We start from the raw sequence: 14,022 nt of genomic DNA on the forward strand, positions 1-14,022 counted from the left end.
TCTGCATTGTTAATGTTGCTTTTTGTGAAACAGCCAAGAAACGAACCTTAGGCATTCTACCTTTAAAGACAAGCTTGAGTCTAAAAAATACCAATCATTTATTAAATATTATTTTTTACACTTTTAATTCATTGTTCCAAAAGAAATATCTATTTCAACAAACACAAAGGAGCACACCATTAAATCATAATTATACAGCAAACACACAAAAAAAGAACAAAAAATAACTAAAATATAACTGAATATGCACCTCCAACTATAAACAGCTTCCTTAGAACCATAGTAATACAAGGTAAATATGACAACTGCAATAATGTCCATAAATATAATATATACCACACAATATGCTACAAACTGTATACAGCAAAAATGTGTCATCTGAAATTTCATCTTAAATTAAGAGTATTAATAGGAAGTTTGTTTCCCTTTGATACAGTAAAATTTTCTACAAATTGAACATTTCTGTGAGGTCTTGAGGTGGTTCAGCCATGAGAACATTATAGGTCAGGTACTGACTTTGGATGATTAGTTCTGAATAACAAACAGTAGTAATTGGGCAGAGCCACTTTACTCCATTACAAGCTCCATGACACTTAGTATCATTACCTTACGTTCAGGTGCAGCTGCTCCAAGGCATTTCTTTATGACTGTTTTGGTTCTGTGGCATTTAAACTGTCTGTTTGTGTCCAATTGAATGTCTGGGTCCAGAATGGGTTAATATTTACTGAATTCATTCACTAACAGTGGAGTCTAGAAAGTTAAGATGCTTGGTGATAACTGTTAAAAGTGAAAATTATATAATTACATATGTTTTCTAAAGGCAATTTTTTGTTAGATGTGTTGTTTTTCAAACTTCCTTGAAAAGGGCATTAAGAATAACCACCTTAAAATTATTAGTGCACTTTTTGCCCAACTAGCTTGAAGCTAATTTGAAGCTAATAAACATTGTGAAGAATGTGTTGTACTGTCAGGAGAGCAGGTGGCGAGTGCAGGTGGCGGCCTGAGTGCTGCAGGTTTAAAGGGGTGACCAGTGTCACACTGCACTTACAGAACACACACACACACACACACACACACACACACACACACACACACACACACACACACACACACACACACACACACACACACACACACACACACACACACACCTCTCTCTCTGTAGACAGGGTCTGGGAGGGACCTCCAGAGAAAACTGCAAAGAGTTAATGTTAAATTTAGCTAGCTCCACAGGGGCTGTGGGTTTTTTCCTGATATCTAATTAAAAACATTAATAATCATGCTTTATCTGGTCTCCAATTTTCAGCCCTATTAAGGCTGCTCCCATTTGGGTTTGTCTTTGCTCTCACAAATAGGTCACACCAAGGTCTGGAAGTTGGCAAGCAGTCTCCAGGTATCATTCACCAATATATATTTTATATTATCATCAAATCAGCTGCTTCCCTGGTTAAAAAAAACTACTAAAAAATTACTCTGAGTCCTAGTTTCTCTCTCTTCATATTACTCCTTTCTAGGGAGCTACATCAGGGAAGAAAAGACAGGAAAAAGGAGTGTGTGGATTCTGGGATCAGTCCATTGTTTTGAGAACTCGAGCAGATTCTTTGCTAATTTTGCAAATGTTCTTTTCTCTGTAATAGCTGTTTGATGATGAAAGGTTTAAGTGCTGTTTATCTCACAGTTCTGATGGTCTACATGTCTGGCATAGTTGTTGCATTTTTCTCTATGTAAGAAAATAGAAAAACTAGAGTTTTCTTACTTTTTCCCTTTACATTTTTTTTTGAAAATCCTTTTTTTGTCCAAATATTGCACCAGTGAATGAATGATCGCTGATGTCTGCACAGTATTGTATAGTTTATTACTACTGTTAAGTTCCATTAATTTCATTCATTCATTGTCTATAACTGCTTACCCATATCAGGGTCGTGGCAGGAACAAACCCTGGAGGGGGTGCCATTCCATCGCAGGGGGGGACACACTCAAACTCTCACCCCCAAACTCACACCTCTGGACACTTTTGAGTGGCCAATCCACCTACCAACGTGTGTTTTTGGACCGTGACAGGAAACCGGAGCACCTGGAGGAAACCCACACAGACACTGGGAGAACACACCAAACTCCTCACTGACAGTCACCCTGAGCTGTGTGACAGTGACATTACCTGTGCAAAACTTTATTAACCTCTCCCCCTGAGGATGTATTTAGTCTTCTCACACACTGCACAGATGCTAAGTATTGTGGTTCTTGTGTAGCACTGATTGAAGGATGTCCACTTTGCACTTATTTCTTTCTCCCCTCCTCAGGATCCTGAGCAATCTCGGTCTGTAACAAATCTGTGGGTGAGTCCAGGAGATCACAATCAAAATTCTGTAGCTGCTCATAGGTCAGACCCCTTGCTGATTTCTCAAGTCGCTCAGGGTGAGCTTTGAGCTGAAGGATGGCCTCAACGGGAGTCCTGGTCAGCAGCTGAGAGTCGAAAGAAATGCAGTTGAAGAAATTTTGGCTTTTGAATTGCTCCAGACAGCGCAGACGCCGTGTGGGATTTTTACACAGGAGCTGATATCAGAGAACACAACATAGCACAACGTCATAAACAGTGGGGTTTGGCTTTCAGGCAAGAGAAGAAAGTAAACTGTGGTTAAAGCATACTTCTGTGAGCAGCAGGGCCAGTCCAGGGCTGAAGCTGGAAGGCATTTCATACAGGTGGTCATTCACTGTGGTCAGCATGATCTTGTGGTTTTGCTGTGGAGGAAGAGGAAACTACCAAAGAGACAAAAAAAACAACAAAAACAAACACACAACATGTGTTACTGAGCATCGGTTTCAGCACAGAGTTAGGGACAACCCAGATTAAGCCTAAACCTACTCCAATAGCCTTTAAATCCAGACCTTGTATCCAGGTTCCAGGATGGGAATTTTAACTTCAGTACCTGGCTGGTATATTACAACATCCGGCCAAGCCAAGTACATTAGCATTTGCTGCTATAGTTTAATATTGGCTGGCAATTTTAGAGTACCGGTCAGGAACCTGGACCCAAGGCCCGTATTTGAAGACTTCCGTCCTAGACCAAAAATCCTCACCAGTGGATTTGTTTAGGATTTACTTGATCAGAAGATAAACATAAATGCCTTCTGAGGTGGGGCACAATATTCCTGCAGGATTCTTTGAAAAACTGAAAGCAAGGTAGACACACAAAAAAATGTATGTCTCTGCTGAAGATGTCTCTGCGTTTTTCTATTAAATATGTTTTCTGCAGTTTCCCTGTAGCTAAAAACAAATAACTTGTTGCTGCTTTGATTGGAAATTAGTTGAAATGGAGGTCTTAAAATGTTGCACAGTATTATGTGTTTAATTGTTAAAGATGATGAATAAATGAATGAATGTGTACTAGTAAAGTAGTAAAGGAACTTTGTGATGAACCAAAATCTCTTTAGGGCTATCTTATATACTACTGTTATGATTCATTTTAAAATAAATGTCTGTCCTGTATTTGTTTGTATTTTGTATGTGAAGTTTACTGTTTTATTTGAAATATGTTATTTATATTTTACTTGATTAAATGCATTGTCTCAATTAGACACATAATGACAGAAAAATGGACAAAACAAACAGTGAGGAATGTATAATATGTATGGACATAGATGGCCTGAAAAATATTTGAGTATCTGACCTTTCCTGCTGCCAGGGCATATAACAAGATGCCAAGAGACCACCAGTCTGCAGCATGACTATAGGGACCCCCACACAGGACCTCAGGAGCTGTTCAGGAACAGAGCATGACAGCAAAATCATCCAGCTGCTGTCTACAAGCTGATCTCAAACTATCCTCTTAAATGTAATGTACACACCACATTTCCAGAGAAATTGGGACACTTTCCAAAAATGCAGGAATAATTTTTTAAATTTGTAACTTGTTTCACACATTTTTTAACAAAGCTCAAAGAAAGTGCTTTAGTGTTTTCAATGATGAACTTAATTTTATTTGTTAAATATAAACAAATTTAAAAACTGATGCCTGTAACACGCTTATAAAGAACTGGGACAGGGGCATGTTTACCACCGGGTCTCAGCACCTTTTAAATTGTGCTTTTCAATCATTTAAGAATTGAAGATACTACGTGTGGAAGTTTTGTAAGCATCATTTTTGCCCATTCTTCATGCAAGACTTGAGGGACTCAACTGTCTGAGTCTCCTCTTTGTGGTGCACCATATATTTACAATAGGAGACAGATCAGGACTGCAGGAAGGTCAGTCAAGAAGTTTCACACTATGCCTACAAAGACACACTGTTGTAACTCGTGCAGAACAGGGTCTGGAACTGTCCTGCTTAAATAGACAGTACAGTTCCTAGGAAAAGATGTCACCTTCATGGCAACATGTCTCTTCAATATAACAATATAAGCCTCTGCATCATTCGTAACGTTTTGGTAATGGTAACCCATTAAACTGCTAATTTAAATTAGACTGCTAATTTAATTAAACTGCTTCAAGAACAGTTTTACTTGAAACCTTTTAGTCTCATTTTGCCTCTGTTCCAATCCACTTATGTATTTTGCAGGCGTTTTTCAATTTATATTTAGAAAATACAGTTAACATTTTTGTTGTTTTCACTGATGATTGTGTCTTTGTTCATTTATCAGATAATGTACTTTTATCATGTTGACAAAACTTACCCAAATAAAGTTTTTTTTTTTTTTTTTTGCATTTTCCTTAAGTGTCCCAAGTGTCTAGAAAAGGGGTATACTGTAAAAAGTGATGAAGTATATACTGTGAAACAAAAAAGCACAATGAGCAAAAGTCTGTGCTGAAAATTTTACCCATGTACTGTATGGTTCCACAGATTGTAAATGTTCTCTCTCCACGCTGGAGTTGACGAGAGAGGCCAAAGTCAGCCAGGCGGAGGTGACCTAAATCACACATCAATAATATTTTACCAGCACACCAGCAGTCTCTTTTAGAATCATTTAAAGTATACCACTGGTTTTCAATGTTTTTTGATATTTTGTTGCTCTGTGGGAGGTGCAGAGAATGCGTGAAGATTTTGCAACCTCTGAAGATGAAAAGTAGAAAAGGCGGATATGTTATAAACATAAATGTCTGAAACCCACTCAAAAAGCCTGACAAAGACACTTCTTTATTTGAAAGAAGAGCAAATATGTGGATGTTTCCCGTCAAAAGTGCTGTATGTTTTTTTTTTTTAAAAAAGGAATGATCACTGCATGGAAAAGATTCATCATCAGAATATCTCTGAGACTTTAGTCTTGCCTCAAACTGTCATTACGTTTTTGCAGACTGCAGGTTCATGTATTTAAAAACAAAACAAAAAAATTATACTAACAAGCACAAAATTAACTATATCAATAGTACCATATTAGCATAGCCTCTTGAGAATAGAAAAATATGCCTGATCACACACAAATTTGAACAGTCTGGTTAATCAACACCAAAAATGAATCTATGAATCTCTACAGGGGACAACATTAAGCACAATATTTTGCACAGTTTTTATTTATGTGATGGGTTTAACACTACATAATATAAATATAATATATCCATAACACAGTACAAAGTATATCATGGTAAAATTCAAATAAACTGTGAGTATGCATTAAAATGTGTAGAAATGTATTCTCTGTAGAGAATATATATATATATATATATATATATATATATATATATATATATATATATATATATATAATGTGATCTCACCAGGAAACCCAATGCCAATGTTTGCTCACAAATGAATCAGTAAATATTCTGTCATACACAGTGTGCACAATGTCAAAGATTAATTTTCTTTTAAATAAGATGAGACTTGGATGTAAACGCAAGAAAATAGGTTTTTATGCATTACACGGCCATAAAATATATCTTTATTTTTAAATTAAGGGTATTTATAGATATTCTGTTCCCCGTTCCTGCAGTAACAGACTTCTCTTCTGAGCTTCTGAATTTGGAACATTCTGGAAGACTTGATGACATTCATCCACAGGAGCATTAGTTATGTCATTTACTGAAGTTATAAGTTTAGTGCTGGATCACAACATTTACTCCAGCTCTCTGACACTCCAGAGAACATGGATTTATTGATCCACTTACTGTTGAGAATGATGAGATTAAGGTATGTCTTTTTTCCTTGTAGATTATACATGCTGTGGGCACACAACTGAATATCTGTGAATTCAGCAGCTGAATGGATTCATTATATAGGCTGTCTACATACATTTGGACACACAGTGTATATTAGGATAGACAAAGAACATTCCTGTTGCTGGGTGGCCCTCTAATGTTTTCCATTAGTAATGCAGTTAAGTATAAGACTCAAGATTACCTTGATCAGTTAAAAGGATGTTCTCCATCTGTGAGAGAAACAAACGACAACAACCGATTTCAATATAAGCAATTATTATTTACTAGACTGAAAGCTCATATAATCAGTTCATACCTTCACATCCCTGTGCATTATCCCAAAGTCATGGAGAAAACCTGTAATTTGAGCAAACAAGGTATACGTTATTGAAAGGAAATTCCATGTTTCACATTTTCTCATGGATGGTTGTGTGTTCCAAGCAATGACCCAATCATAGAGAGATCACTGGTCTGATCCCAGGTGATATCTCCTCTATATAAGCACAACACTAGCCAATAGAGGCATTTATTATCTGGTATAGCGGTGTTGGGACAGCATGGTCCAAGTGTGCTGAACTGTCCATATTGCTGTTGTAATAGCAGCAGGTTGAAGAAAATTGGTACCTTGTGTTACATGTCTCAGAGGATGCATGTGCCTGCCCTCACCCTCCCTGGTTGCTGGATAACAGGGGGAAATGGCAAAGACTAAACTAAGGAGATAATTGGGTTAAAAAAAAAAAAGTTTTAAATGCTTAGATGTGATCAAAGTCTTTCCTTTGATGTGAGATAGTGCAGAGCATTGAAACTGACTCACTGGTTTTCAGTGAAATTTTACAGAATATCTTTACTGAGATGGTTGTGTGTAAATCTGCAAAAATAAAAGATAGCAGAACTATTTTGCCTCACAACACCCAGCATGATTTCTGCCATGAAAATACAATTCATAAAAGTATATTTCAGACTATATATACTACATAATTGTTTAGTAAAATCCCAATAACCACCACAAGAAGCCCATCTCTTATGAATGTGTGCATGCATGTATGTGTGTGTGTGTGTGTGTGTGTGTTACTCACCTAAAGCACTACCAAGTTCGGCAGCAAACAGCCGAACTTCTTTTACATCAAACAGTCCAGTCAGTGTCCAGTAGGTGTAAAGATCTCCAGTACTGCAGTAGTCACACACTAATGAATCAATGACAGAGACACAAACTTTCTCTCAGGTTTCTGTGTGCACTTGTCACATTATTAGGGAATATTAACTACAATATGTCTACTTTATTATTTTATCAGCTACACTTAGAGTAGTTTTGTACACTTTGTATATTTACAGTTACTGAGTGTAGCCCATCTATTCCTGGATATTTTCTCAAGCCCTCAATTCTGCCCATCCATGGAAGTGGACCACCACTGATGAGATTTTAAATTGATAGATGACCAGTTTCAGAAAAGATAACATTTAGATACAATGCAGTGTGTGTTGCACTGGTACAAGTTTGTTATGTGCAGCAATATCTAGATTACAATTAGATTACTTTCCTCACAGATAAATTATGAGTAAAAATGTTAATTAAAAAAAGTGAAGTACATGTAAGTATGTGTATACATACAAACTACATCTTATCTTCGTCCACCCAAAAACCTTCACCCATGGTCAGTTTCTCACATAAGAGCCATTTTAAGTTGAATATGTTTGGCTGGTTGAGTATTCAAAACCCAGCAATGACACTGATGTGTGTAAAATTTAGAGTTAAAAAAATGCTGTAAAGTTTAAAGTCAAGCTGTGCAAAATGCATAAATATGACGTTTTTTTTTGGATAAAATGGTAAATAAATGTTGGCACAAATCACCTAAAAGAAACAAAATAAAATTAGTATTCAGGGGTTTCCTGCCAAGAAAAGCTATGGGAAAAGAATACTTGATAAAGACATAAACATATAGCATTTGTTCTCAAAGAACAATGCACAAGACTGAAGTTCATATTTCTCATGTCAATATATGTGTCTATGATGGCCCAGAGAGGTATGCCACAACAACCTTTAGAAAGTATACAAGATGAGAACACAACAGCATTAAGGGAGAACAGAAAAACAAACAGATGGGTACACAATAACCTTAAGGGACACTAAAACAACATCAGAATAAATCAAACTTATGCGAGAACACAAAATCAAGACGAAGAGAACAGGCTGAACACCAATATATTTAGGAGAAACACAAAATCATTATAAAATTACACAAATACACAGGGAATATCTCTTCATTAATTTGTCTTCAGCCTTAAAGTTGTTGAATTATCTCTTAAAGGAACACTATGTACAATTTTTACCTTAAAATTACAGCTTCAAAATCATTGTGATGCTCCACTGTCCTGTAATAGGGAGAAGAGAAACTGCCCCACTTCCCTTCCTCTGCTCACTGATTTCAGTACAGTGCTGTAAAATTTAATTACACTAGGGGGGCCCAGGAGCAAGGAATGCAAATCTTACCTAGTGTTCCTTTAAATTTTGTAGTCTCTGTTGTTGTGTTGTTGAGTTATTTATTTTCATTTTTCTCTTTTTTTCACTTACTAAATGTTGTTTTGACTTAAAAAAAAATAAATAAATAAATATTTTTATTCATGATAATGTAGCTCTAAAATAATGGGCTCACCAACAAGAAGAAAAAAACAACATGCCAATAATAGAAATGTAATACCCATAACTGAGCATCTAAATTTGGGATAAAGCAGACTGGTAAATCCAAAGAGCATGAAACAGAGGTCAGGTGAAAGGGGGTATGGTGATTGGGGCAGGAGTAGCGGGGAGAGGGGGGTGGTGGTAGTGGCATGTGGACTGACTCTCTGAGTCAGTGAATGACTCACTGATGAAGAGATGGCGCTGGCTCTGCCAACAGTCCTCCAGACTGAGGAGGAAAGGGTGTCTGAGCTGCCGCTACAAAGCACAGCAACAAAGCAGATGAGATGCAGTGAAGGAGGACAATGACTTGTTATGAGCTCAGCCTTTTTAAAGAAATCTTTGCCAGGAAATGACGATGTTATCACTAGATGGATTTGAAGTGAGTGGATAGTGTGACCCCACAACAGGCTTGCATGATATTTTCTGGATATAAACGGTTGAATACCTCTAACATTAACCATGCCGGTTCATACATTGCTGTATTCAATGAGTGTTTGAAAATGGGATGAGATTGAAATTCTGACATATCGCTTACACAACTTCAGCCTCGTTCTTTTCTTTAGACACAATCATTTAATTCTGCATTTTTAATCAGCCTTCACTGTTTACATGGTAAGGGTAAAGGTTTACCAACACAATATAAAATAAATAACAGAAAAATGACTGATTATGATGTCTGTTTATGGGAAAAGTCCCACCTTTCAGTGAATTGACACAACTGGTCCAACTGAATAGAACCAAATGCTGCCCCTGACGTACCCCTGTCTGTCTCTCTGACTGTCTTGCTATCCATATATCTAGCCACTATTATACTAAGCAGTTTCTGTCTGATTTTATCAATTATTTCTTAGATTTATACTCATTCTTCTGAAGTTGCTTATAAATTGTAGTGGTTTAAATTCTGTGGATTATTTTATTAGGAGTAGACAAGGACAAGGCTCTGAAATACCTTAATTTTTTTGGTATTATCCATATTTAACAATAATTACAGCTGTGTATACAAGGCATATTATCAAAGAGTGAAAAACATATCCTGACCCTAAAAAAACATAAATAGCATCATATTTGAAATAACTGGATAAAACCCTTGCAATACCAACTCTCAGCTGATTCTACTACTAATTAAATTAATTCAGTATCCTCTTTTTTAGCTATGCTCATGTTCTGTCACTAGGCTGCCTTAGCAAATCCAATAAAACTTGGGTATGCTTCCTTTTTATAGAAGTATAAACTAATTAATAGTTATAAAATGTACGGAATAAAAAAATGCCAAAAATTGATTGACAAATTATAATCCCAAATAATACTGGGACTTTTGAGAGACATATGCTGCCATCAAAAAGATTATTTCAGAAAATGCCTGGCCTCATTCTGCATGTGCTATAACAGCATGGCTTTGTAGACTCAGAATGAATGTGCTTGGTGGGCCTGCTGATGTTTGACACAGCCGAAAAAGAAATTAGTGTGTTACCTAAAGAAATAATAAACACTGCTCTGAATCAACGTTGACATGTTGGTTTATTTACTGTGTGTATATATATATATATATATATATATATATATATATATATATATATATATATATATATATATGAAAGTCTCACCTGGATTACCACCTCCTCTTTGGACTGCTGTAGAACTCCATGTCTCAGAACCTTAGATTTGGGTAAAATCTAACCAAAAATTATTAACCACAGACATCACAAACCTACATTATCTATTAATAATTGAATGAAATGTCAGTGTCATATGTCTTTACAATTATAGAAGGGAATTTCACCTTAACAGCATAGGTCTTGTCTTTTCTCCAGTCTTTTACCTTCATAATAGGACCGAAGGAGCCTTTCGCTATAAAACCAGTTATCTGCTCAGTAGGAAAGAAACATAACAAATGTTCACAAAAAAAACAAACTTCTTTAAGATGATGAAATTTATTTTAGTAAAATATTGCCTCTGAAGTAATATACAGTGTGGGCCATTTATATGGATACACCCTAATAAAATGGGAATGGTTGGTGATATTAACATCCTGTTTGTGGCACATTAGTATATGGGAGGGGGGAAACTTTTCAAGATGGGTGGTGACCATGGTGGCCATATTGGATCCAACTTTTGTTTTTTCAGTGGGAAGTGGGTCATGTGAAAATGTGTTCAAAGTGCTGCACATTGTGTTGGATTGTCAATGCAACCCTCTTCTCCCACTTTTCACACACTGATAGCAACACTGCAGGAAAAATGCTAGCACAGGCTTCCAGTACCCATAGTTTCAGGTGCTGCATATACCGTATCTTCACAGCATAGACAAGTGCCTTCAGATGACCCCAAAGTTAAAAGTATAAGGGGGTCAGATCGGGAGACCTTGGGGCCATTCAACTGACCCACGACGACCAATCCACTTTCCAGGAAACTGTTCATCAAGGAATGCTCAGACTTGACACCCATAATTTGGTGCTGCATCATTTTGCTGCAAAAACTCATGGAATGTGCCAGCTTCAGTGCATAAAGAGGAAAATTTGGCATTTCCAGCGGCCTTGAGGTTTCCATTGATGAAGAATGGCTCCACTATCTTTGTACCCCATATACCACACCATACCATCAAAATGTGTAGCACCTGAAACTATGGATACTGGAAGCCTGTGTTAGCATTTCTCCTGCGGTGTTGCTATCAGTGTGTGAAGAGTGGGAGAAGAGGGTTGCATTGACAATCCAACACAATGGGCAGCACTTTGAACAAATTTTATAAGTGGTCAGAAACTTGTAAATAACTCATGAAAGAATAAAGTTACACCAATGTTTTTCTTGTGAAATTCCCAATAAGTTTGATGTGTAACATGACTCTCTTCCCATTGACTAAACAAAAGTTGGATCCAAAATGGCTGACTTCAAAATGGCCACCATGGTCACCACCCATTTTGAAAAGTTTCCCCCCTCCCATATACTAATGTGCCACAAACAGGAAGTTAATATCACCAACAATATCCATTTTATTAAGGTGTATCTATATAAATGGTCCACCCTGTATAATGCTTAAATGACCTCCTGCCTCCATGGGGCATAGAATTACAGTCACGTTTACCTTTAAAACGGTTGTACCTTTAAAACCGCTCAACATCATCAGCAAGTTGTGTGAATTCCAAACTGCTCGCTTAAATGATTAAGCATAATATATGTTTTAAAATGCTACTGACACACTATATGACTGCTCAATAGGCTTGGAGACTAGGTCCATTATGTTCCAGACTGGCTAGCATCATGCTGCAGAGAACACGCTGCACAAATGAAACCATAAAAATTATGACAATATTTTAAACACCCTGAAAGATGGAAAAGGTGTGTTTTAGATGATTGCGTTGAATAATTAATGAGGGAAATGAATACAATTTACCTGTAAATGCACATTTCTCTCCATATGCTGGGGAAATTCCGGCAGGAACATGGAGGTGGATGCTGGCAGAGGATTGATCTCTGGACTCTGGGTTTGGTCAATGATGTGGGATTTTGTTTGCCGCACACTCTGCTGTTTGAATGGACTGTTCTGTATGAGTCCATCTCTGAGAGACAGAAACCTCTGCCTACTGGACAGACATCTCTTCTCCACAAAAGACACTGATGTCTGCTTAACAATATGGGAAAATAAGCCATCAGGCAGTTAATTTTCCCCTCAAACATACCATTCCACATTAAAAAATGCAGAGTTTCTGAACATAAACAAAGCAGAGAGGACTGTAGTTCCCCATAGTCATAAATGACCTTTATTTTTTTCATTATTAGTGACCACTAGTTTCCTGTAGAACTCATTAGACCACCAGAAGACCACAAAATGATTTTATGGTCATTGAAAAGTCACAAAAGTACAAAGTATTTTTTCACCGACTACGGGACACCACTAGTAGCCAAATGAAGCTTTTAAAAGGACTCAAGCTTACCCCACTAAGTGACACTGTAATGGCAACCTAATGTGATACATAAAGTGAAAAACAAAGGACTTTTATTTCCTCACTATATAATACAGAGCTTTTAAAAACTCCCCTCTACTGAACATCAAGTTTAGTTGGTTAAACTTGTTAACATAACATGAGATGTTGTTAATAAACTAGAAGATGAGTGAAATACAGTCCGTTGGGTGAGCATTTCCTCATTGAAATTGCAGTGTTCCAAAGACAGTTTCAGACACGTGAACTCCAACAGCTAGGGTTTTTTTTATGTCATAAATCCAAGGAACCAATCCCAACAACTACTGTGGCTGGGTTTTCTTGCTGCAGTCAAGTGGCAGAGGGGTTACTATGTGGAGATAAGAGAGATCAATTGCATATGCATAGATCCACATGAAATAAGGAGATGGTGCACAATCATATCTAAACCACCTTTTAGGTGTTCTTTTACTGGGTTTCATTTGAACTGAGTAATTGCTATTGACAATGACGAATTTTAAGGGTTTATCAACGACCTGAAAGGGATTTCAAACACAAATATGAGCTCAGAAATACACATTTCCCTCAGAAATCACAGCCACTCATCCAGAAAGGCTGCGGAACAATTTCACTACACATTACATCCACTTTACTGAGACAGCAACAAACACAAAGTCTGCCTCAGCACAACACAGTGACTCAGAGTGAAAACGAGCTCGCCTAAGTGCGAAGTAGACCGTTAGCTAGTTTTGCATAAAATTACAGGCCACATGAACGTAAAATATTTTATCATAAGACCTACTTTTCACTCCCTTTAAACACCAAGACCACAGGAACGCTGTAAACAGTAATGGATGTGAACGCGGATGATTTCTCACCTTGTTTTTACCGCTGGCGCCGCCCATCTCACGCCCATTACACTTTGTCAACAAGCGCCTTGCAGCAGTCTTCAAAATAAAGCCTCCGTTTACATTAACTGTCGATAAGAAATTAAGCGCGCACTTCGTTTCTGCGCATTTAGAGACTGAAAACGGAACACTATTTTTCTGCTGTTCAGTGAGCAGACAAACGCGCGGCGATCTGCGCCCTTCTGGATATCACTGGATGCAGCGACATGCCCCGCCCACTAATTAATACTAATTACTCACATGGTCACGCCCCCGTTTCGACAGAGAGTACGGATATTTGCTCTCATTGTGCATTTTCTCAGATCTACTGTTCACATAGATCGACCATTATGATCTCCCCCTTGTTAATACACTTATTGCCCATTCTCGCAGCTTCACTGACCATACATTACATTC

The 14,022-nt window shown here is 37.3% G+C and overlaps 1 protein-coding gene across 5 annotated transcripts; it reads right to left on the reverse strand.

Moving 5' to 3' along the window:
• Nucleotides 1–201: 201 nt before the first annotated feature.
• rskra (ribosomal protein S6 kinase related a) lies at nt 202–13,773 on the reverse strand. Of its 5 annotated transcripts, none has more exons than XM_066678672.1 (12): nt 13,597–13,773; nt 12,193–12,420; nt 10,588–10,671; nt 10,412–10,480; nt 8,993–9,062; nt 7,207–7,314; nt 6,447–6,487; nt 6,333–6,360; nt 4,816–4,905; nt 3,669–3,757; nt 2,647–2,757; nt 202–2,463 (listed from the first exon to the last, which is right to left on the reverse strand). In XM_066678672.1, the coding sequence occupies exons 1-12, from the start codon at nt 13,621–13,623 to the stop codon at nt 2,278–2,280; spliced, it is 1,131 nt and encodes a 376-aa protein (XP_066534769.1). In that variant the 5' UTR covers nt 13,624–13,773; the 3' UTR covers nt 202–2,277. The 5 variants fall into 5 exon arrangements, with proteins under 5 accessions (XP_066534769.1, XP_066534759.1, XP_066534779.1 ...); XM_066678662.1 differs by having other exon boundaries at nt 202–2,553; XM_066678682.1 differs by having other exon boundaries at nt 202–2,553; nt 12,193–12,423; nt 13,521–13,607.
• Nucleotides 13,774–14,022: the final 249 nt, after the last annotated feature.

Source organism: Hoplias malabaricus, chromosome 1 (assembly GCF_029633855.1).
Source record: "Hoplias malabaricus isolate fHopMal1 chromosome 1, fHopMal1.hap1, whole genome shotgun sequence".
NCBI classification, from domain to species: Eukaryota; Metazoa; Chordata; class Actinopteri; order Characiformes; family Erythrinidae; genus Hoplias; species Hoplias malabaricus.

Coding starts and splice junctions, on each gene's coding strand:
- rskra (XM_066678662.1), bottom strand. CDS start 13,623: ATGGGCGGCGCCAGCGGTAAAAACAAG. Junction 6,361..6,446: donor TAATGCACAGGGATGTGAAG/GTATGAACTGAT, acceptor TTTCTCTCACAG/ATGGAGAACATCCTTTTAAC. Junction 3,758..4,815: donor TGGAACCATACAGTACATGG/GTAAAATTTTCA, acceptor GTTCCTGAACAG/CTCCTGAGGTCCTGTGTGGG.